The sequence below is a fragment of the Trichomonas vaginalis genome, chromosome III (genome assembly GCF_026262505.1).
Source record: "Trichomonas vaginalis G3 chromosome III, whole genome shotgun sequence".
In the NCBI taxonomy this organism is placed as follows: domain Eukaryota; phylum Parabasalia; order Trichomonadida; family Trichomonadidae; genus Trichomonas; species Trichomonas vaginalis.
In genome coordinates, this window is record NC_067205.1 from 17,517,858 (window position 1) to 17,540,630 (window position 22,773).

Here is a 22,773-nt window from a genome sequence, read left to right on the forward strand (position 1 = left end):
TATCGTGCAGATAAATGCACAATCCTGAATTTGAAATTTTATTGTGCTGATGTTAAGGCTGCACTTACGCCCATCTGACTTTAATTCAAATTTTTGACAATTGGCGTGAAGTATGATTGAAATTTAACCTTAAACAATCGAGTTGAAGGCCCTGTCATAGGGGCGTAAGTGCACCCTTAAAGAAATTTAAAATATGTCAAACTGGCACAAATGAATTGAATTATTTAGAAAATTTAATATAAAGTATTTATTCTATAAGTTAAATAAGTTAAATAACTCCTTGTTCAATATCTGTCTCGGTCAGCCATGGAAGGAGTTCGAATTCGTTTGGTTTGAATGAAATTGGTTCAAACATGTCTTCTAAAACACGCTTTGTTTCTCTTTCGATTAATTGTGTTGAAAAGCCAACTCGTTCTCCAATAAGTGCTTTCATGCCAAGTCGGCCGATTGCTTTCTTTGCAAGTTCTTCCCACTCTTCGTCTGTGTGTTCTTGTGTGGCCTGTGATGCAATTTCTGACAGATACTCTTTAGATTTTGGACAATGGTATTTATCTGCAATTGATGGAAGAATCTTGTAGATGTGAGGAATCTTCGGATTAAGAGAAAGTGCAATTCGTGCATCAAGATGTGCAAGATCGTATCGACCAACTTGGAATGCAGACTGTGCACGATTAGAGAGAATAGCGAATGGAATTCCTGACTTTTCAATGTGCATTGATGGATAAATGCTTCTGTTGTAATATGTCTTTGCTTCTGAAAGTTTCGAAATTGCTTGTTTGAATTTACGATTTCGCATCAATTCACGTGCTTCGTTAAGACATTTCTCTGACTTTGATTTCCATTGTGGATCTAATTCATCAATGCCGTAAAGTAATGCTGCAATGTTCTTAGGAGCACGAGTGTTGATTGGTCGATTACGAACAACTTTGTACAAATCTCCCAAAAAGCCTGGAACACGGATGATGACTGGTGAAAGTAATGTGTTTGAAACTAAAACTGCTTGGTCTTTGCTCATAGGATCACGAACATTTCCTTCAAGCTTTTCTTCGTTTAAAAGAGCTTTCAAAAGTTTTGGATTTTGTTTGTCTTCGCGTTTAACAAGATCAACCCATGTTGGATCTTTGTTCATGTACTTGAACAAGATTTGGTACCAAATATATGGTGTTTCTTTCTTGTAACCTTCTTCCCAGCATCCTTTGGTTTGATCTGGAAGTAATGGTGTCTTAAACAATGCTTTGATGTGGTTTTCGTTTCTTTCTGGCCAAATTCCGATCTCTTTAAGGTGATACTTGTTGATGATTGCGCAATTCAAGTATGCCATGAGAACTGGTGCCCTGACACCTGTATTGTCGTATCTGTTGATTCGTAAAATTTCTTCGTAAGATTTCACGTGAATATCATTGTATTTTCCATTGTACGAGAATGAAGAAAGGTTGCTAAGTAATCTGATGTATGGTCTACCGAAACTGTACTTGTAAAAATCTCTGTTGTCTTTGGTTCAAATATCTTTGAAAATTTCACGTTCAACACGGATGAGTTCTCTGGCAGCCAAGATCTGAGTAAGATAATCTGAGTTAATATCTGCTTCGAGTGAGCAAATAAGTACTCTGTATGCGTCCCATGCATTTCCATCAAGTGAAATCGCTTTCCAAGCCATTTCATTTGCATCACTAATGCAACCTTGGATTAGGGCGGTATCTGCTTTGTTACCAATTTCAAATGCTCTCATCTTTTCTTGCGAAATTCCTGGATAATGAACATTTAAAAAGTTCATTTCGCTTGAAATCTGGTAATCCATAGGATACTTTGGGTATTCATTTGACCCAATTGGTTTTCCTATAGTTCCCATGAGAGATTTAATCACATCTGCAATATTTCCTGGATCCATGGACCAAAAAGTGGCCGTTTAAAAAATCGGATTTAATATTATCGGTGTCACACGCCACTAATCATTTATGACAAAATTCATGATTTTTGACGATATGTGCTTCACTAGAATAAGAATCATCCTCATGAATAAATAAATTCAAATATACTTCTTATATATCAGTAAATTTGATTGTTTGGTATTTTATTTCTAATTTTATATCATAATTCGATTCAGAGTAATTCAGATATTATTATGATCACAAAATAGAGTAAAATCAGATTATCGCATTTCATTATTAATTCGTGATAAAAAAAAATTATTTTAATTATTTAGCAAAAGATCTAAATATCTTCTGCATCCATATGCTAGTAAAAATTTATAAGTACAGGACAATTTTTTGCTGAATTTATATATGAGAAATAGTTATCCTGGATGAAAAATGGAAGAAGAAAAAGCTTTTAAAAATTGTCACTTTTAGAAATCTTTGTGTGAATTCATATCTTCAACAACAAAGTTTTTAAAGAAAAACGATATGTTTTGGGTTGCTAAAAAACTTAGGAATCGTTCTATTGTTGAATTATTTCAAACAAAGCAAAGAAAGATATTTATGTATGAATTCATAGCTTTTCAACCACACCCTTTCAAATTTTCAATTAAAAATAAAATCAATTTTTCTGAAAGTACCAGAAAAACTGTGATCCAATGAACCATGAAATTGCAGTATGGATGAAAACAATATATAAAGGACTCGCGAAATCAGATAGAGATAGCTTGGGAAGAACAATGAGTAAATACCAATATACAACGGGAAACAATTTTGAAATTTTCCGAACAATTAATTTCCCAAAAGTTCCAGACATGAACATATTCCATTTAATGCAGCTTCTGGCTCGATTTGATATTGTTGATCCTCTTCCAAGAGAAGCAGATAGATGGAAATTTGTTTTAAATATCGCCATAGAATATCATTGGAAAGATGATATAAAATCAATTCTTCAAAATATGACATTCATTAACATGAAAAAATATGATTTGTCGAATGATGAAAAAATTGTTGATATATTTAGCATATATCACGATTCTTTCAAAAGATGCAGAGATAAAAATGAAAGTTTGTTCAGCATTGCTCAGTTTATTGCAAAGCATGAAATGCTTAAAATTAGTTACATATCATTTTACAATGATGGAAAAGTTTTTGCAGCTATAACTTACAATAGAGATAAAAGAAAGAATATTGTTGTTCACAGATTCTTTGTTAAAGATCAGCAAGCATACCTTTATGATCGAAATTTTGATCTTATTCAAAGAGAAGATTTACATTTCGCGCAATGTATGGAGATAAAAGAAATCAAAGAGAACGAAGAAGATGATGATATTTTCTCGTACTTTGATACGGAGTATGAAGTTTTCCATGGATGTAATCAAAATAATTCAAACTTTTGAAAATCGTATTATCGAAAGCTTAATATTAAAAATAAACTATTACTAATATAAATTTTGTCCATATTTATTATAAATAATTCATTAAAAAGGATATTTTGTGCGGAAAAAAATTAAATTGAATTTTTTCAGAAAAAAAGAAAAATTAAATTGCTTTCGGTGAGGCTCGAACTCGCGACCTTAGGATTATGAGACCTACGCTCTACCTACTGAGCTACGAAAGCAATACATTTATTGAAAAATATTTAAGTTTATAATTAAAATATCTAAATTGAAAGATAGAGTTTTTGATATTCAATCTGAAATTTCCGACATAATGAGATTTCCTTATTTTCTATATGATTTAATATATTTTCATCAGGCGGAAGTATCAATATGAATATTATGTTCCATATAATTCTGCTAAATATCCATTTATAATCAAAAAATTTATGACATATCTAAAATTCAATTTTCTCATTCCAAAATTAGGTTAAATTCCGAACTGCGCCCATTTAGAAAAACCATAACAATTGATGTGATATATGGATAGCCAAAATTATGTTAATTCCGATTATTGTATACGGTATCTAATCAATTTGAAAGAAATTGAATTTTTCAATGGATGTGACAGATTTTAATGATTTGTCGATTAATTCATGATCTGCAATTATAAGTATTTAAAATTTAAATTGAATCAGTGTGTAAATCAGAATTGAATTTAAACCCATTGATTTGAATTGTTCTCAAAAATCTAAAACATTGAAAATTATTTATAATGAAAATGGCTGTGTTAATATAATTAAAACGAAAATAGCATATAACGATTCTTTCAATTATAAATGTCCAAATTTGAATTAAAAATAATCGTTTCATATGAAAACTCGATGATTGTCAAACAATGAAAGAAAATATCTATTTTATTCCAAACTAATACTAATTTTTCTTAACTAATAAATCTTCAATATCCAAGTAATGATATTTCTGTTTTTTAATTTCTTTTGATATGGAATCAAAATCAACAATGCCTTTTCTTTGTAAGAATAAATATCTATTCTTAATACTTGTTGGCGTTCTCCCGTTGAAAAATTCTGATATTCTGGCCCATTTTCTTCCAAAGATTTTAAATTTCTCTATCAGTAAATCATCCTCTTCTTTAGTCCACTCATTTTTGTTAATATATGGCGATAAGTAGAAATTCCATCTTTCATTGCATTGCCTAGCACTTCTATTTGGAAAATATCAAGCAATTGTTTTCCAATTTGTTGGAAGGATTGTTTTAACTAATTGAGTTAGTAGATGATCTTCTTCTTTTGTCCACTTAAAATGTCTAACTTTGCCGATCATTTGGTCTTCATTATCATCAGTTGATATTAGTATAGAATAATTTTTATTGTTTTGTATTCAATTATATCATTGTTTTCTGAAGTAAATTAATCGTGATCAAACTTCTTTATAGCATGAAACAGAAAGATTCTATGATAAATAAATGTTATTTAGAAATTGAATTTACCGGGGATAGGTCATTCATTTTTTTGAAAAAAAACTTTTGATGCCTCTCTGAAAAATGAACAAACTATTGAAACTGAAAGACTAATGAGTGATCTTGGGAGGCTTATATAGAAAGACATTTAGAATAATCTATAGTGTTATATATGGCAGCTATTTAATTACAAAGTATTAATTTCTCGTTTGATAATGAAAAATTTTGATTTTTTTATATTTAATTTAAAGATATTAAGCTTAATGTCTAATCAATAATAAGTATATAGTAGGTAGCATATTTTCAATAGAGATATTGATATAACTCAATAAATAAAATTTCAAAATTCATAGTATTTAATATCCATGCTGACTAAACATTAATCTTCAATGCAATGTTAGCATAAATGTGCAACATTAAAAGCAATATGTAACAAAATAATTATGTCAAGTTCATATATGAAAGAAAATTTAGCGAGTTGTATGCGATTAGCTGAAAGATGATATGTTTATTTTATATTACTAATGATGATCTCAATTGAGGCACTTCTTAGTTCTGGAACTTAAATTAAAAATAGATTGCTAGATAAATGTCGCAAATCAACGTTAAATATGTAATACAATAGTTTTTAAAATTAATTTTAGAAAAACTTCCAAGATTAATTTTCATGAAAATCTAAAATATGATAATATTAATAAATTTTTACATTACTATAAAAACATACAGGTATTTCATGATGGTACATAAGCTAAAAATTGATTTTTGATTAAAAGTTTTACAAATTTGCTCAAAATAGTAAGAATTAAAGCATATTCCTAAATCATATGTAGGTAAAACCGTAGTGTTTTTCCCAAGAAAAGTACTTGGACCATTTTCAGGAACAAAAACAGTAATTTTTGCAGTTGTTTCAGAAAAAGGACTCTGCGCAGATTGTATGAGTAAATTTCCACAAAAATAAATTTTGATTTCCTGAGAAACAACTATGCCAAGGAGCCCCCATCCAATTGAGCTCAGATTTGTGCCAAACGGAAATATAACTTTTTCGAGGTTTTTAAAATGATATATTCCTGTTGTATCAATTTTTGTGAGCGTTGCAGGAAGTATTAGTGTTTTAAGGATTAAATTTCGAATACCATTTTGTTTTATTATGGTAATAGGAGCTAATATAATCAGGGTTGTAAGAGCAGGTGCATCTTGTAGGGCTGCAGGCCCAATTTCTGTAATTGGATATCCATTAAATCTTTCTGGAATAACTAATTTCTGAATTTTACATGCAGATCTACCAGAAAATCCGTTGAGTTTGTTAGTTAAGTTGCCATCTCCTAAAAAGTAGTGATCTGTATCAAACGTATATACAATATCACAGGGATTAATTGAAGAAAGTTCTTACAAAAAAAAATCTGACAAAAGATTTTAGCCAAAAGAAAGGTTTAGAGGAATTCAAGTATTATTTTCTTTATATATAGGAAGTCAATTTTAAAACATTTCTGATAAGGATCTCGTTTAGAGAAATAACGGCTGGGATCTCCAAATTCCAAAATATAAGTTTCTCCATACTGCATTTTAGAGTTGGAGAAGATTTTTCTCCATACGAGATCCTTATTTCTGATAAACATGATATGAAAAGGGAATGAATTTGCATTGATATCTTTTCCTGATATAAATGGGACTCTGACATTCATTAGATGATTAAATCTCAATAATGTACTGATGTCCAATTATTCATTAGCGATTAATTTGCAATGATTTATAGCAGTTTCTATTGATTCATTCAATTTTTGAAAATATCAGAGGAAACATGATTCCTCCAATTTTCTTCAAAATTATTGAATATGAAATTTGATAATATTTTATTCAATTAAAATTGACAAATGACGAATTTGCCAACCGCTGAAACCGATTATCATTTTTATGTTCTTCTTATTCAGTGTCTTATCTTTCAGCTACAGCGTATGTCACATTTGCCAGACAGTTTCGGAAGAATTAACTAAATCTCTTGCTCATGGCCTTGATGAAGCCCAAATCAAACAAAAAGCTCAAACAATGTGCAAGTCACTCGATTCCTTAAATGATATTTGTGACTTGGTTGTTGATAAATACGCTGGGAAGCTCTTAACTTCCCTCCGTAGCGGACAAACTCCCATGGCAGCATGCCTGTCTATTAGCGCTTGCGAACAATATAGAGGATATCGTAGATCTGGACGTGTTAGTAAGTCATCAGAACATAATTCTCACCGCCGCTACCCAAAGCATTATGAGGTCAACGGACCTGAATTCAAAACTGAGCCTGGACCATCATGGTCATATGCATGGCATGAAGATATCTAAATTTTTAAATATTTTCTCAGAATAAACGGATTCAGGCAATATTTAATTATTAACTTGAAAAGACAAGATAAAAATTTATTTAGATACGAAACAGCATTAAAATAACATAATTTTGCTTCATAGGAAACAAGGTAAACAATAAAAATCTTACGAATATATAAAGTTGAAAAATTTTAAAAACGAAAGCATAACATATATATTTGACTAACAATGTTTGATCTTCTCCCTTCATGTTATTGAAATTTATTGAAAAATCAAAAATTTCATGGAAATCAAATCACTATAAATATAGAATAATTGATTACGTTAGTATCATTGGCAGTACTCTAAGCAAGCGGCAATCTCAATCATGGTTTCTTGAAATCATTAACAACAATAACATATCAAAAATCACAATCAATTCTGTATCATCTATCCATAATAAAAAAAAAAAAAAAAAAAAAAAAAAAAGGTATTGGGGCTTCCAGGGCTGCGCCCCTCTAGCCCCCTGAAGATGTTTAGTATAACACCAGGTCCCTCGGTCCCTCGGTCCCTCGGTCCCTCGGTTAAACGAACTTCTCTGAAAAAATGAGACAACATGACATTTTGACAACAGTCCAGGAAGTCTTAACAAGATAGGATGGTTATTTTACAAAACCGACAAGACCTTAACCGAGTAGTTTTCATGTTTTGTCACTTTTCTGTCACTTTTCAGGGAAAAAACATTTTTATTGTATATAAAATGAATTTTACAAAACCACCGTTACCCTTCTTTGGAAATAAGAGTAGATGTAAAGATATTCTATTGAGAGAACTTAAGAAACTACCGAATGGTCTAACATTTGTAGATTTGTTCGGTGGAAGTTTCTATATATCTCATTTGTGCCATACTGTATTTCCTGACTCAAAGATTATATGCAATGACTTCGACAACTATATGAACCGTCTCAAACATATACCAGACACAAACAAAATATTGAGTGAGTTGAAAGAAAAGATACCTATAGGTAAGATGGAACGTATACCATTAGATAAGAAAAATACTGTCAGAGAGGTTTTGAAAAAAGCAGAGTATATTGACTGGGATAGTATATCTTCTAGACTATTGTATAGTGGTTCTATAAGAGTTCATGACATTGAAACACTTATGTCAAACGTTTTATATCTTAACTATACAAAGGTTTTCAAAGAGGACATAGAAAATATACTGAGGGTATAGAGTTTGTGAGATGTCGTTGGACAGAGTTGTATGAAAAATATAAAAACAAGGAAAATGTTTTCTTTATAGTAGACCCACCGTTCTATAACACATACGATTTTCAATACCAAGTAGACTGGACTTTGAGAGACTCTTTAGAAACTTTAGACGTTTTACATAACCATCCATGCTTTTACTTTACATCCGATAAAAGTGGTTTGGAAAGTGTCATGAGATGGTTAGAGGATATACATGACTATGATTTTAGATACGATAAGATAGAATATGAGAGAGGTCCTATAAACCGGAAAAAGTGTCATAACAAAGAAATTTTATTGGTAACTAAATGTGGTTTGAAATAGGACTACTTGTTTTAGGTTTTTTCCATTGTGTCATTTACTTATTTGACGTGGCAGAAAGATATAGAGAATATGAAGATGAACCAATACCAGCAAATGTTCAGCATATGTACTCGTAAGAGATATTTTTATCTAATATTAAATGGACGCACAGAACTTAGCGAATGCACAGCAACCTGGACAACCAAACCCAGAGAATATTCCAAATGAAGTTAGAATACAAACTGCAATGGCAAACTATGGTCAAGTGCCAACAGATGTACAAATGCAAACTGCCATGTCAAATGACGCTGCGTTAGGCTTACCACCATGGTATGCAAATATGAGATGGAAAGAGTTTTATACAAACCCTGAAGTGGGATATAAACAACTCTATGCAGATGACGCGAACACAGGAGTTGACCCAGAGTATGTTTTCTACCAGAGGAGAAATAGAATGTATGAGCTCCAGTTAAAAAATGCTATGGAACTCAACAGGAAACGTAAGAGACTAGGTGGACATTAGATTTTTACATATAGTAAAATGGGTTTCTTTGGAAGAATAGGAAACTTCTTTCGAAATGTTGGAAGAGGTATATGGAATGGAATAAAAACCGTAGGAAGAGGAATTTGGAACGGAGTCAAAAATATTGGTAAAAGAGTAGGTCAGTTCGTTGGTATTATACCTAAAGACCCTGAACCAGAAGAACAAGCTCCTGTTATACAACAGCCTGAACCTGCACCACAGTCTAGTTGGCAACCAAATCCAACACCTCAACCGTATTAAAATTATATTTTTACCGTTCGATAGTAGTTGTATATGAGACTAAGTTCTAAGTAAAACGCATGGTATAATGGAACTATTCTCTTTCTTCCATCTGTTGTAAACCATACTTGAAAGTCTGAAATACTTCCACTCGGTGGTTCGTATAGCTTTGTAGGTTTTTCGTAAAAGTCATTTGCCAAGCATAAAAAAGAGTTTTGTGCACCAGAAAATGAAGCATGAACGATAATAGCATCTGAGTCGAAAACATTTTCATATGTTCCATTAGGGTTTTCGACTTCATAAAAGTTCGGGTGTACTGGATATTCTGCAGGCTGATTTAACATCCTCAAAAATCTATACCATGCCAAGTTGTTATATTTTGTAGAAATATAAACGTCTTCTCCAAGGTCTTCTATTCTATTGATTTTAACAGTTGCATTTTTCCTGTCATATATAATATCGAGATGGTACTCTCCTTCGTCAATGTTAAACTGGTTTGCATATTCGAGATAGATATCGTTTATTTTTCTTGAAAAGCTTGAAGAGTTGTTTCTAAGTTTACAAGCAAATTCACTTGTAAAAGTTTTCCCTGTTCAAATTTCTCATACATACGTTTTTCTTTGTTATAGTATCGAATTTCAAAAGCGACCGTAAATGGGAAACCATGTATGGCTTCTGAAATGAACTTCATTCTACGAAAGCCAATAGCTTTTGTGACAGATGGGTCTCTTAACCATCTTAACGGGTAGTCAAAACGATAGCCTTCATGTTTTACGGTCTCTGTCTCAAACTTTTGACCGACATTAGTAAAAAGTTCATCTAATGGTTTAGTTGTAGCAACTCTTGAATTTTCTTTTTCTATTGAAAGCATATTTTATCTAGAATAAAAATGTCGAATGAAACAGCGTCTATGAGAGAAATACAACACAACCGACAACTCATTTTGCAAGCTCTAAATAAGAACACAACAAACTTTTCAAACTATTCTAAGATATCTGAGTCATTGAAAGAAGGAAACTTAAAACTGACGATAAACCCAATGACAGATGAGTTTCTGTTTCAAGACAGTAAGAACCATACTGTCTGTGTAAATCCAACAAAAGGAACTTTAAACGAGAAACCTATAGATGAACTTCTTTTGAAAGCAGATGTTAACAACAAAGCTGACAAAGAGTATGTCATTGAAAAAGTTCAAGAAGAACATGACAGAGCAGATGCAACATATGCAACAAAAGCAGATGTTAACAACAAAGCTGACAAAGAGTATGTCATTGAAAAAGTTCAAGAAGAACATGACAGAGCAGATGCAACATATGCAACAAAAGAACATACTCATCCTGAACTAGCGGACAAAACATATGTTGACAATAAAATGTCAAGTGAAGTGACAAGAGCTGACAAAGAATATTCTAAAAAGACTCATACACATACCATTGCAAATATTACAAACTTACAAGAAACCTTAAACAGGAAAAGTGACGTTGGACATACACATACCATTGCAAATATTACAAACTTACAACTAACTTTAAACAGGAAAAGTGATGTTGGACATACACATACCATTGCAAATATTACAAACTTACAAGAAACCTTAAACAGGAAAAGTGACATTGGACATACACATACCATTGCAAATATTACAAACTTACAAGAAACCTTAAACAGGAAAAGTGCCGTTGGACATACACATACATCTTCTGAAATAACAGACTTAAACGTTAGCCTTGAAAATAAAGCAGATAAAACATATGTCAATGAAATATACCAAAGTTTGATGGGAACAAAAAATATTGAGACTATTGTTGGTGACCTTTCTGTCAATGAAGAAAATAAATATTTTAGATGGCAGTTGGTACAGTCCTTAGAAAATGGTACACGGTATAAACTCATTCCGAAAAATAACAATGAAATGTATGTAAGCTATAAAAAGAACGATGGTACACAAGTTAAAGTTCCATTAGACAACAACTGCTACTTAAACTTCTATGGAGACGAACAAAAGAAATATTTAAGAGTTTATGAAATGGCAGATATGACATTGCCTGACCCAGCTCCAGCACCATATTATTATGACTATGGAGATGACGTTAGAACACCACATGTAGATGAACAAAAGCTAACATTATATTTAGATTTTTATAGATATAAAAGATATAATGCAATAGAAAAAACGAGAATAGTATACTATTATGAAGATGACAGAAATAAATATTATAGTCAAGACTTTACCTACCCTGAAAACATAAGATTATATTATAAAAAATATTCTAACACAAACCAGAAGAAACCTGAAATAGTTGCACTATATTTTAAGTTCAAAAGAGACAATCCTATAATATCTCATATGTTTGATTTAATGAACCCAGTAGGTTCTATTTATACATCTATGGAAGCAAGAGGTCCTCAAGTAATGTTTGGTGTTGGTGCATGGGAACAAATAGTCGACAGGTTTTTGTATTGTGCAAACTCTTCAAAGGAAACAGGTGGAAGTAAAACGATTTCAGGTGAAAATTTACCTGCACACAGTCACTACATAGATTTAAGTACATCTCAAGCAGGTTGGCATAAGCATAGATATTGGGATTGGTCAGGAATGACAAAAGGTAAAGGATATGATGTTAAAGACGACGTTAAGTTTGCTATAAATTGTTACTGGAGTGACACTCAGGGAGAAGGAAACCATACACATTTCGTTTCAGGATATACGCAAACAACGGGACAAAGTAAAGACTACATGCCACCTTACATGACAGTTTACGCATGGTATAGAATTGCTTAGTCGTCATTTTCAACTTCTTTAGCATATTCGTCAGGAGTTGTCTTATATTTGTTAGGAACTGTCTTTGAAAGTATACCACCTTGAACCTTAACAAGTTTGAAACGAGGTCTGACAATAGTAGTTTTATCTTCTGCTTGCAGTCTGTACATTTTGCCATGTTTGCCTAAAACTTCATAATATTCTCTTGTATACTTTCTTCTATTTTTACGAACACGAACGTGAGTACCTGTCGAGTTCCCATTGTTGTCATAGTCAATAGTATTTTCATATGGGTCGCGTTTAGGTATTTCTATTTTTACTTTGTCACCTTTCTGAAGTTTGAAGCCTGGCATTCTTTCTTGTTTGTCTCTTTTGACTAAACTATTAAATATATAGTCTTTCTCTAAGTCGGGGTTGTTTTTCATTTCTTCGGGGAGTGGTTTCCCAAACCTTTTTGTTTACGGCTATTGTAAATATTTAAAACTTGTCTCATCTTTGCCATGGAGAAGTGTCTATACTTGTCGTCATATGACATTTCATTTGCTTCACCACCTTGTGGTTGATTTAAGTCTCTTAAGATTTTTATACAACTGTCAATGACACCAAGAGCAGAATGGTTTTGGTCGACAATGAAATATTGGTTTACATTTTTTGAACGCAGATAGTTTTTAATATCGTCTGATTTGAAAGAACTTTCACAGTCAGATGTCAGTTTTGTTGGATGGTATTTGTCAACGAATATTGTCAAAGCAGTTTCACATCTAAAATATTTTTGGACCATAATGGTATGGCTTCACAGTATCTTGTGTTTTGACCAACAAATATTAGCCAATATGGTGGTCCATCTTCTCTATTATCTCGGAATGTTTTCCAAGATATCCATAAACCAAGCATTTGGTGTTGAACTAAAGATTTTTACCATGAGTGCTTTCTTTGTCGCTTTAGAAACATACGGGTCCTTGTTTGAATTCGTCATTTTTAACCCATAAGAAATGGGTTTATTTGGCGCATTAGCAGGAGTCGCATCTAGATTTTTGCCCGCAGTGGGAACAATAGCTAGAGGTGCATTTGGAATTGGAAGGAAGATTTTGAGTACATTAGGTATACTGAAAGAGAAAGCACAACCTATTATACAAACTGTACAGAAAGGTTGGGAGGTAGCACGAGATGCAGCAAATCTTATCCAATCCTGAAACAAGAGGAAAAGTTCAAGGATGGATGGACAATGTAGGAAGACAAGCAGGAAACTACTATAACAAAGCAAATGACTACTATAACCAAGCAGGGCACTATATGGACCAAGGTGAAAGATTCTTTAACAGAGGATATAACCATGCACAACAGTGGGTAAACAACAACCAACCTCAACCGCCTCAAACTTGGGGAATGTAAAATTTTTTACTGAGATGAAATGACCGAAGAAGTTGAAACGGTAGATTTGACACCACAAACAAAAAGTTCAGAACCGTTATCAAAACCTGTCAAAGAACTTACAGATGAAGAGAAAAATTCAATAATAGAAAGTGCCAGGTCTGGAAATACAAACTCTAACTACAAAGTCACTTTTCATAAAAATGGAACGGCAAGTATCTCAAAAAAGAAACAGACTCTCACAAATAAAATATTGAAGTCTGAAGGAATTTTCGAGACAACAGATGGAAAAGTTTACTTCACTGACCAACAGTTCATTATAGAACATCTCATTGACTTAGAGTCGAAATATTCTAAACTTTACAACAAACACAAAAAGTTGAAAGGAAAACAAAAACAAATGGCATATGATATTTATGAAGATGTTGACGACACAACCATACCAGCAAGTGAGGTAAAGTCAGATGAACCGAAAAGTGACGAAAAACAGATAGAAGAAGGGAAGCCACAAACTGAAGATAAACCAAAACCAAAGTTTAGTATTGAAACTAAACCAAGTCAACCTTCATTAGCTGGTATGGGTTGGCGTCAAAGACTTTTGGCAGCGGGTGGTTATGTTAAGTAAAGAAAAAAACATTTTTTTATTTTTATAGAAATGTACGCTGAGTCTGTCGCAAAAGACCGTTGGGAAGACATAGATGAAGAAGTCTTTACAAAACATTGACGATGAAGTTCATGAGAGATTAGATGAAGAAAGTTCATGAGAAATTAGATGAGAAATATGAAATGGCATACCATTTAAAATAAAACATTTTTTCAAAAAAAAACATTTTTTTATTTTATTTGAAATGTACGCTGAGTTTGTTGGAGAAGACCGTTGGGAAACTTGTTTGTTAGATGAGAAATATGAAATTCACTGTTGTGAGTCATTTGAAGTCAGAAAAAAAGAGACAAAAAGAGTTTTAAGCGAATGTGAGCGAAATGACGGATATGCTATTATAAGTATGAGTGGAAAAAACTATTTTAAACATATTGTCATTGCAACTCATTTTATACCGAATCCTAACAATTTACCTCTTGTAGACCATATAAACCGTATAAGAAACGACAATAGACTTGAGAACTTACGTTGGGTTACTCGTTCTGAAAACAGTAAGAACATAGGCAAATTTGGAGATATAGTATTCGAATTTGTCGACGAACTAGAAGATGAAGCAATTGAAATTACAGACTATGGCAAGCATACGCTTGAGTTTTACTACTACAGCGAAGAACAAGACTCTTTCTACTTTTATACCGGTGTAAACTATAGAAAATTACAAGTATATTTTACTAAGGCGGACTATGCTTATGTAAACGCTAGAGATACAGATGGAAAATGCGTTAAAATACTTCTTAACAAATTCAAGAAGCTATATGGCATACCATTTTAAAACAGTATTTTTTTATTTTTATAAAAAATGCCTCCGTATAGAATGGATAGAAAATCTGCTAGAATAAAAGCAGAGTTAGAAAGATATGGCTGGAAAGTTTCAAAGAAGTTTAAATATAGGAGGGGAAGACCCATAAAAGTCTATGACAAACTATCTGATCTTCGCTATGAAATGGACTTAGAAACAGCGCGCGCCAACTATCCAAACAGACTTGAGAGGTTAGAAGAAGAGCGTCTTATGGATATGCCTTTCGATGTTACTGAACCTCAAGTTGAAGGACACGACGGCTTTGCCAGATTCTACTGGAAACATAACGAACAATTGTATCCTTTGAGAAGGAAAAAAGGAAAAGGTGAAGACAAACATGCTCCCATGGAAAGAACAAGATATGCATATGAAAAGTATCGCGAAGTTCGAAGTCAAATTACTTCTGGTCGAACCTTTACAGTAAACTTTGAAGAAGGAAAGAACAAAGAAGGCTTCATGGGAGTACTTGCTGCCATACAAGACGGAAATAAGAAAGGATACAATCTCAGACTAACCGTAACAGATTTGGACGGTCATATATACTACTCACATGGCAATGTCACAACAGCTGCAATGCTTCTTGACGCTTTCAAGACTACAAAGAGAGAACAAATGTTTGACTCCGACTCAGACATCTTAAATGCGATTGAAGGAATTGCAAGCGTGAAGTTCGAATGGTATCAACCCAACCCTCAAGCAGTCAGACAATATGCTGGATACTTCCCGTTCATAAACAAGTCTGACATTAACCTGACAAGGTATGGAATTTACAATTCAATTAAAAAAATTGTCAATGAACCTTGTATTCTTACATGTCTCAGGAACTCTGGTCTTGTTACAGATGAGAAGATGAAGTATCTTGAGTCATGTGTGAAGACAAGGTACATTCTCAGAGGTCAATTGGCAAAGATTGCACCGTTGGCAAATGTGAATATCCGAGTCAACATTCCGACTGAGAAAGGTTCTTCACATGACGACTATGTTATTGACTTCAAATTACCATGGTTGAAGATTGTACTTGTCCACAACCACTTCATGTTGAACGAAAGTCTTACAAACCCATTGTTCGGAAAAGGCAAGTGCAACATTGTCAGAGCTGTTAACATTCTTTTCGAGAAAGGTTTGTTGGAACCGATTCCAGATGACAAGCTGACAGAAACTTTTGTACCAAAAGACGAAACAAACTTTTCATTGTTGGTAAGACCAAAAGTTGTTCCAGACAAAGTTCTAGCACAGAAGAAGTACACAGCTCCAAAAGGAGTTGGATTGTTCGGATACCAACCTGAACCAGAAGAACTTCCAATGAGGTTGCAAGAACTTCAAGATGCTATAAACAAACTTCCATTGAGAAATCCAGTCGACGTCAAATTGTATTGGAGAGCATCTGAGTTAGGTCAGAAAATTTTATATGAAACAGGTTGCTTTGACGATGTTTATGAGATAACAGGAGAAGTTTCTCAGAAGATAAGAGACTCGCTTGAATTTCCACGAACTGGTCCGATTGGATGCGATAAGTTCGACTCATACGAAAAAATATACTATGTCGACCTTAACGCTGCGTACATGAGGTTCGTCCAATATATTCCAACTGGAATTCCAAACGAAAATGGCGAGTTCCCGGGAAAGAACTATACAGTTGGAAAAGTCATACAACAACTATATGATATTAGGAAAGCTTCAAACCCCAAACTTGCAATGACAATCAAATTGCTTATGAATTCGACATGGGGATATTCCATTAAAAAACCTCAAAAGATGAAGAGTAAACACTATGAGAAGGTCGACAACTTTGTTGAAAGGTTTTCTCCTTTTGTTTTGAAATACGAATTTACTCAAGGTCAAAATGGCTTAGTAACCACAGTAAAACCTATTGTCGAACATTGGTCTTATCCTCAGTTCGCAAAAGCAGTCCTTGACAACTACAACAAATTTTTCTCAGAGGTTAAATCCAAAGTGAAGGTATACTATGAGAACATCGATGCACTCATGACGAACGAAGAAGGGTATAACAAACTCATTGAAATGGGTTTAGTCGGTGAGAAGATGGGCTGTTTTAAGCTAGACAAGGTATTTTCCGAAGTTCATGTCCTCTCCAAGCGTAAGTACTGGGGTGTGCTTGAAGACGGCACAGAAATAAAACATTGCATGAAGTAAAAACATTGCATACCATTTTAAAACATTTTTTAAAACAGTATATTTTTACATATATAAAATGCTTCAGGTTGAAAAACAAAGAACAAAAGTAGCAGATACAAAACCGTTAGACTATATCTTTACAAACGCTGGTAGGACTATTTCAGATGAAGAAATTTCATCCGGATCTTACAGATTTGACTATCCAATTCGTTGGCTTCAAAGTCCTTCAGATGCAAAGGCAATAGGATTTAGAAGAGTTTTGTTTTCAAATAGAACTAACGCTTTTATGTTCGCAGTATATTTTCACGGTCAGTATAAAGGTTCTGATGGTCTAATAGAAAAATTTGACGAAATGAGAATCTTTACAATTCGTTCAGACGAAAGTCTTGAAAAAACTCTAAATGACTTTCAAACTCAAATAAACAAATACTACTGGGAATTTCAAGAAAAATACCACTCTTTACTAAATGGAACATACTATCTAAAGCTAGAATACGACAAGATGAATTCCACAGTTTCATTTCAAAGGATTGAAAATAACCCTCCAAGAGATACAGAGTTTTTATATTGGGGGGTGGACAAACGTTCTTGGGCGCAATTTCTTCGGTTACTAAACCAGAACGAACCATTGCCACCTGACGGTCCGTTTAAATTTATACTTCCACCAACAGATTTGACAGTTTATAAAAACGTGTTTGACCCTCAAAATGTTATATGTCATGCAAGTTTCAGTTCAAGCAACAACAGTTTTCTATGTATCGGTAAGGACTTTTATGACTTTGCTTCTAAATTCTACGAACCACCTAGTAACAGTTTCTCTGACTTTCAAGTCTGGTTCACAACAAACGGTGTGCAGCATATTATTCCATTGTACTATGACTTTTATCTCGAATTGTCTTTCATATACAACTACGGAAAAGTGCTGAAAAAGTATTGAAAAATATATTTTAGGTGAAGAGGTGAGATCTCACCTGTTTTCTCACCTGTTTTTTCACCCTCTTGAATTTTCATGAATTTCCTTAAGATAGAAAAAAAGTGAGTTAAAATGAGATTTTTATCGTTGTGGTCCGACGGTTAAGCCACAAACGAATGTCCGACGGTTAAGCCAAAAATATTTTTTATTTTTATTGTAAGAACAGTATGACAGTCGAAGCAAAAACGTTCACGAACAAATCTAATGGCGAAACATTCACAAAAGGCACCTATAACGGTATTGAAGTCTTACGTAGAGACAAGGATGGTTATATAAATGCAACAAAGATATGTCAGCAGTTTAGGAAAGACTTTAGAAGGTTGTTGGAAAATAAGTCCTGGGAAGAGTATTTTAAGGCATTTTGTGAAGAATATACCAACCCGCGGAATTCCGCGGGTTGCTTTTTATACACAGTTCATGCAGGAATTCCCGATGAAATCAAACAGGTTAGAGGAACGTATGTAGACCCAAGACTTGTAAACTATATAGCAATGTGGGCTTCTCCAAATATTGTATAGCAGTTGGAAAAATTATGGACTCCATAGACAAGAAAGTTCATGAGAAATTAGATGAAGAAGAACTTGAAGATACAGCAGAGAATGCAAAACCTTTGTTCGAAGAAGAAGTTAGAAAAATGCATGAAAAACAAATAGAACATGAACGTGAGATATGTTCTGGTTATAGAGACTCTCCATACGAACTAGACCAATGGGAACAAGAAGATTTAAAGAGAGAATTTAGAGAATATGAACTCGCTAAAGTTTCATTAGAAGCTGCAGAAGAGAGGTTAAAAGGTTGGGGTCCTTTTGTACAAAAATATTGTGAGTAAATGAACCATTTTATTTTTATTGAATTCGGCAAAAATATATTTTAGGTGTCACTACGTCACCAGGTCACTCGGTCACTCGGTCCCTCGGTCATTTTAACTTCTCTGAAAAAGTGTGACAACATGACATTTTGACAACAACACAGGAAATAGACTTCTTCGTCAATGTTTTGTATAAAAAGCACCTGCCGGAATTCCGGCGGGTGGTATATTCTTCACAAAATGCTTGTTTTGTTGAGACTTCATCGTATATGTTTTGTATAAAAAGCAACCCGCGGAATTCCGGCGGGTGGTATATTCTTCACAAAATGCTTGTTTTGTCAAGACTTTCATCGTATATGTTTTGTATAAAAAAAGCACCTGCCGGAATTCCGGCGGGTGGTATATTCTTCACGAAATGCTTGTTTTGTCAAGACTTTCATCGTACATGTTTTGTATAAAAAGCAACCCGCGGAATTCCGCGGGTTGGTATATTCTTCACGAAATGCTTGTTTTGAGGTCGAGCCATTTTTGGCTCCACCTGTTTTTTCAACCAAAGCTCATTTTTTTCGGCAAAAATATATTTTAGGTGAAGTGGTGAGATCTCACCTCTTTTTTCACCTCTTTTCTCACCCGTTGAATTTTCATGAATTTTCCCGAAATAAAAAAAGTTAGTTTTTTTTAAAAAAATATTTTTTATTTTTATTGTAAGAACATGTTAGCAACAACAGCACCAAACTCGTTAGTCATGAACCCAACTTCAATGTTAGTAGAGATGAAAAGCTTCATTCCTTCTTCATATACTTTCGAAACAGAAATCCAGAAGATAAAGCAAGAACTTCTCCAAGGAGATTTAGACTGTAGTGCGAAAGATGAAACAAATGAAGAATATCTTTATGAAATGCAGGATATTATTGACCATCTACCTAAACTTCCTGAAATACAACAACAAAAGCTTACTATTCCAGAATTCGATGAAATAGAAGTCAAAGCAACTGACTCAGTAGAAACCAAGAAGTTCATACGTAAGGTAAACTATGAGTTTCTTGGATTTCATTGCAACCACAAAGTCATGGACAAAGACTGCGATATGGTATATAAGAACATCTCTGACATATACAAATCTGAAGAATTTAAGACCTACGACAACTTTGTTTCGTTAGTTGCAAAATGTGTATGGCAGATAAGAGATAAAGATAAAAGAGGTAAAGTATGGAACGAACAGATAAAACCAGCAACTTTTGAGTTAAAGAAAACCATTGACGCCTTAGTTGTTCTAGCTGGTTTTATTTCAATGTACAATGCTAAAATGAACCCACAATGTTCAAAATGTAAAGCAGCAATGAGGAAATATAACTACTCCGTCAAAGAGATAGAACGTATGCGAAACGACTATGCTGATTTAAAGGAAGAAGCAGAGAAACCAGCAGAAGATAAAATGGACATGTTGACATTTCTGAACAAAAACTATCCAACAGCTGACGATTTCCTTCTATCTGATGTCAAGAAGAAATATAAAGAAACATTCGGCATAGTTAAAACATTCGATATCCTCAGCGAAGAAATAGAAGCTACAAAACTGTTTAGAATTTCAAATATACATCGTACAATTCATGTAAAACGCTTGTGAAAAAGAGGTGAGAAAAGAGGTGAGAAAACAGGTGAGATCTCACCTCTTCACCTAAAATATATTTTTGCTGAGTAAATGACCAAATTTCATGAATTTCCTCATATGTTTGCTACCCCGACTTTTTTCGGCCTTGCATAAAACTCTATGAAATCATGAAAAAATGACCAAATTTCATGAATTTCCTCATATGTTTGCGACCGGTGGAAAACCGCGGGTCGAGATTCCGTACGAAAATCGTAAAAAATTGCGACCCCGACTTTTCCCGGGGTCGCCTAAAACTCATGAAAATCGTAAAAAATTGCGAGTACGGAAAAAACCGTAGTCGCCTAAAACTCATGAAAATCGTAAAAAAACTCTATGAAAACAGTGAAAAAATGCGAGTGGGAGAAAAACCCTGGTCGCCAAAACTCTATGAAAATCGTAAAAAAACTCTATGAAATCATATCTTTTATACAAGATAGAAAAAATAAAATTAACGCTAGTTTTTTTAAAATATTTTTTTTTATTTTGTATGTAAGAACAGGAAATGACAAGCACTGAGTTTGAAACAGTTAGAAAGATAGACAATGAGACCAAAATAGTTAGAATAGGTGATTTAAACGTAAGATACTCAAAGAAATACAAAAAATATTCTTTGTCAGACATTTTAACACTATCTGAAGGAAAGAAAGCACACGACTGGGTTAAAAATGCTTCAACTCAGAAAATTTTGACAAAAAATCCTGAGCTTATGATATCGGTAAGATTCTATGGAACAAGAGCATATCTTATAGACAAAAGTCTTATACCAGTAGTTTTGTTCTGGATTGACCCAGTTGTTGGATATAATTTCATAACATATGGTTCATTCGATACAGAACGTTGCTGTGAAGGCTTACTTTACATCGTTCAGAAACCGAAGGACTTCAATACAAAGAGATATAAGATAGGAAGAACATTTAATATAACTCAAAGATATGACAGTATAGTCAATAGAGTTAAGGTTGCGTTTGTTAACGATATGAGAGCTGCTGAAACAGAACTACTTGAAAAGTTTGAGAAAATGTATGGTGCTCCCACGAAAGGTAAAGAAACGTTTGAAGTAGATGAGATCGACAAAGCTATAAAATTATTTGACGAAGTTGCTGAAAAATACATGTAAAGCGTTTATTTTTGGTCTTTTATACAAGATAGAAAATAACGCTAATTTTATTTTTTTTTATTTTTTTATTTTGTATGTAAGAACAGAAATGTCAACAACAGAGAACACAACAACTGCTATCGTTCATGAAGCCATAAGTGAAGAATACGAGTACATACAGTTTAACAAACAGTTACGTCTCATTCGTTCGGTCAAAGATGACATGTACCAAATGCAAAGTATTTTGAATGCTCTTCGTTCTACAAAGCAAGCATACCATTGGTTTGAAAACCAACAGACAAAAGAACTTTTAGAAGAATTTCCTCATATGTTTGCGACCTCGGAAAACCGAGGGTCGAGATTCCGTACGAAAATCGTCAAAATTTGCCAAATGGTTTGAGAGGTTGGTATGTACATAGACTTCTTGTAAATGCTGTTGCAATGTGGGCTTCACCTCGCTATGCTTGTTATATTTTCATGATGTTAGATGAATTCATAGACAAGAACGTGAAGAGCTAGAGAACAAGCTTGAAGCAAAAGACAAAAACATACAGAAAAGAATACCACGTTCGGTACCAAAAGGAAAGGAAAAGAACTATAAGTATATGATTTACACTGAAGAGATGGAAAATGAAGAAGACAGAGATATGGTTATGTTGCATTTAGTCAGAAGAAACAACAAAAGCTTTTACGACTTGCTAAGATTTACAAATCTGATAGAAATTGGTTCTATCGCGAAAACTTACCGATTTCAATGACACCAAATGAAGATGTTAAACAGATAGTTCAAGATACGTTACCTCAAACACACTATGATATGAAAGGTTGTACAATACTTACATTCAAAGAAGATTTGCCGCTACTGAAGGAAAAGATAACAGAGTATTTCGATAACTTCAAAGAGGAAGAGTAAATGAACCATATATTTTTCAAGCTTGACACCAAAGATGGCTCAGGTAGCTCTAGATGGTAAATTGTCTTGTCAAATCCTTCTGGCATTCCGAGTCCTTCCTTCCAACAGGAAAAAAATTTCCTTCCAACAGGAAAAGTTTTTCCTTCCAACAGGAAAAAAATTTCCTTCCTACAGGAAAAGTTTTTCCTTCCTACAGGAAAAAAATTTCCTTCCTACAGGAAAA

The 22,773-nt window shown here is 33.5% G+C and overlaps 12 protein-coding genes, 1 non-coding gene and 3 pseudogenes across 16 annotated transcripts, besides 2 other annotated features; 12 read left to right on the forward strand and 4 right to left on the reverse strand.

Moving 5' to 3' along the window:
• Window positions 1–52: 52 nt before the first annotated feature.
• Window positions 53–179: a mobile genetic element.
• Window positions 180–268: 89 nt separating this feature from the next.
• TVAGG3_0719380 (TPR-like family) lies at window positions 269–1,321 on the reverse strand (the record flags this gene model as incomplete). The annotated part of the gene is made up of 1 exon (XM_001328291.1): window positions 269–1,321. One exon carries the CDS (start codon window positions 1,319–1,321, stop codon window positions 269–271), a length of 1,053 nt encoding a protein of 350 aa, XP_001328326.1.
• A 177-nt stretch (window positions 1,322–1,498) lies between these two features.
• TVAGG3_0719390 (uncharacterized protein) lies at window positions 1,499–1,888 on the reverse strand (the record flags this gene model as incomplete). The annotated part of the gene is made up of 1 exon (XM_001328290.1): window positions 1,499–1,888. One exon carries the CDS (start codon window positions 1,886–1,888, stop codon window positions 1,499–1,501), a length of 390 nt encoding a protein of 129 aa, XP_001328325.1.
• A 684-nt stretch (window positions 1,889–2,572) lies between these two features.
• On the forward strand, window positions 2,573–3,313 carry TVAGG3_0719400 (uncharacterized protein; the record flags this gene model as incomplete). The annotated part of the gene is made up of 1 exon (XM_001328289.1): window positions 2,573–3,313. The coding sequence occupies one exon, from the start codon at window positions 2,573–2,575 to the stop codon at window positions 3,311–3,313; it is 741 nt and encodes a 246-aa protein (XP_001328324.1).
• A 148-nt stretch (window positions 3,314–3,461) lies between these two features.
• TVAGG3_0719410 lies at window positions 3,462–3,534 on the reverse strand. The gene has a single exon. It is a non-coding gene; the product is annotated as a tRNA-Met (tRNA).
• A 3,149-nt stretch (window positions 3,535–6,683) lies between these two features.
• On the forward strand, window positions 6,684–7,100 carry TVAGG3_0719420 (saposin-related family; the record flags this gene model as incomplete). The annotated part of the gene is made up of 1 exon (XM_001328288.2): window positions 6,684–7,100. The coding sequence occupies one exon, from the start codon at window positions 6,684–6,686 to the stop codon at window positions 7,098–7,100; it is 417 nt and encodes a 138-aa protein (XP_001328323.2).
• Window positions 7,101–7,821: 721 nt separating this feature from the next.
• TVAGG3_0719430 lies at window positions 7,822–8,639 on the forward strand (annotated as a pseudogene). The gene has a single exon. A coding segment is annotated over exon 1 (818 nt).
• Window positions 8,640–8,778: 139 nt separating this feature from the next.
• On the forward strand, window positions 8,779–9,141 carry TVAGG3_0719440 (uncharacterized protein; the record flags this gene model as incomplete). The annotated part of the gene is made up of 1 exon (XM_001328287.1): window positions 8,779–9,141. One exon carries the CDS (start codon window positions 8,779–8,781, stop codon window positions 9,139–9,141), a length of 363 nt encoding a protein of 120 aa, XP_001328322.1.
• An 18-nt stretch (window positions 9,142–9,159) lies between these two features.
• On the forward strand, window positions 9,160–9,402 carry TVAGG3_0719450 (serine threonine-protein phosphatase family; the record flags this gene model as incomplete). The annotated part of the gene is made up of 1 exon (XM_001328286.1): window positions 9,160–9,402. The coding sequence occupies one exon, from the start codon at window positions 9,160–9,162 to the stop codon at window positions 9,400–9,402; it is 243 nt and encodes an 80-aa protein (XP_001328321.1).
• A 2-nt stretch (window positions 9,403–9,404) lies between these two features.
• TVAGG3_0719460 lies at window positions 9,405–10,252 on the reverse strand (annotated as a pseudogene). The gene has a single exon. A coding segment is annotated over exon 1 (848 nt).
• Window positions 10,253–10,792: 540 nt separating this feature from the next.
• Window positions 10,793–22,773: part of a mobile genetic element that runs on past the window's edge.
• Window positions 13,554–14,138, forward strand: TVAGG3_0719480 (phage tail repeat-like family; the record flags this gene model as incomplete). The annotated part of the gene is made up of 1 exon (XM_051244057.1): window positions 13,554–14,138. One exon carries the CDS (start codon window positions 13,554–13,556, stop codon window positions 14,136–14,138), a length of 585 nt encoding a protein of 194 aa, XP_051090644.1.
• Window positions 14,362–14,946, forward strand: TVAGG3_0719490 (His-Me finger endonucleases family; the record flags this gene model as incomplete). The annotated part of the gene is made up of 1 exon (XM_051244058.1): window positions 14,362–14,946. The coding sequence occupies one exon, from the start codon at window positions 14,362–14,364 to the stop codon at window positions 14,944–14,946; it is 585 nt and encodes a 194-aa protein (XP_051090645.1).
• Window positions 14,974–17,127, forward strand: TVAGG3_0719500 (DNA/RNA polymerases family; the record flags this gene model as incomplete). The annotated part of the gene is made up of 1 exon (XM_051244059.1): window positions 14,974–17,127. The coding sequence occupies one exon, from the start codon at window positions 14,974–14,976 to the stop codon at window positions 17,125–17,127; it is 2,154 nt and encodes a 717-aa protein (XP_051090646.1).
• On the forward strand, window positions 17,186–18,046 carry TVAGG3_0719510 (uncharacterized protein; the record flags this gene model as incomplete). Its single annotated transcript, XM_051244060.1, has 1 exon — window positions 17,186–18,046. One exon carries the CDS (start codon window positions 17,186–17,188, stop codon window positions 18,044–18,046), a length of 861 nt encoding a protein of 286 aa, XP_051090647.1.
• Window positions 19,960–20,517, forward strand: TVAGG3_0719520 (organellar and viral DNA polymerase type B; the record flags this gene model as incomplete). Its single annotated transcript, XM_051244061.1, has 1 exon — window positions 19,960–20,517. The coding sequence occupies one exon, from the start codon at window positions 19,960–19,962 to the stop codon at window positions 20,515–20,517; it is 558 nt and encodes a 185-aa protein (XP_051090648.1).
• Window positions 21,044–21,658, forward strand: TVAGG3_0719530 (organellar and viral DNA polymerase type B; the record flags this gene model as incomplete). The annotated part of the gene is made up of 1 exon (XM_051244062.1): window positions 21,044–21,658. The coding sequence occupies one exon, from the start codon at window positions 21,044–21,046 to the stop codon at window positions 21,656–21,658; it is 615 nt and encodes a 204-aa protein (XP_051090649.1).
• Window positions 21,870–22,550, forward strand: TVAGG3_0719540 (annotated as a pseudogene). The gene has a single exon. A coding segment is annotated over exon 1 (681 nt).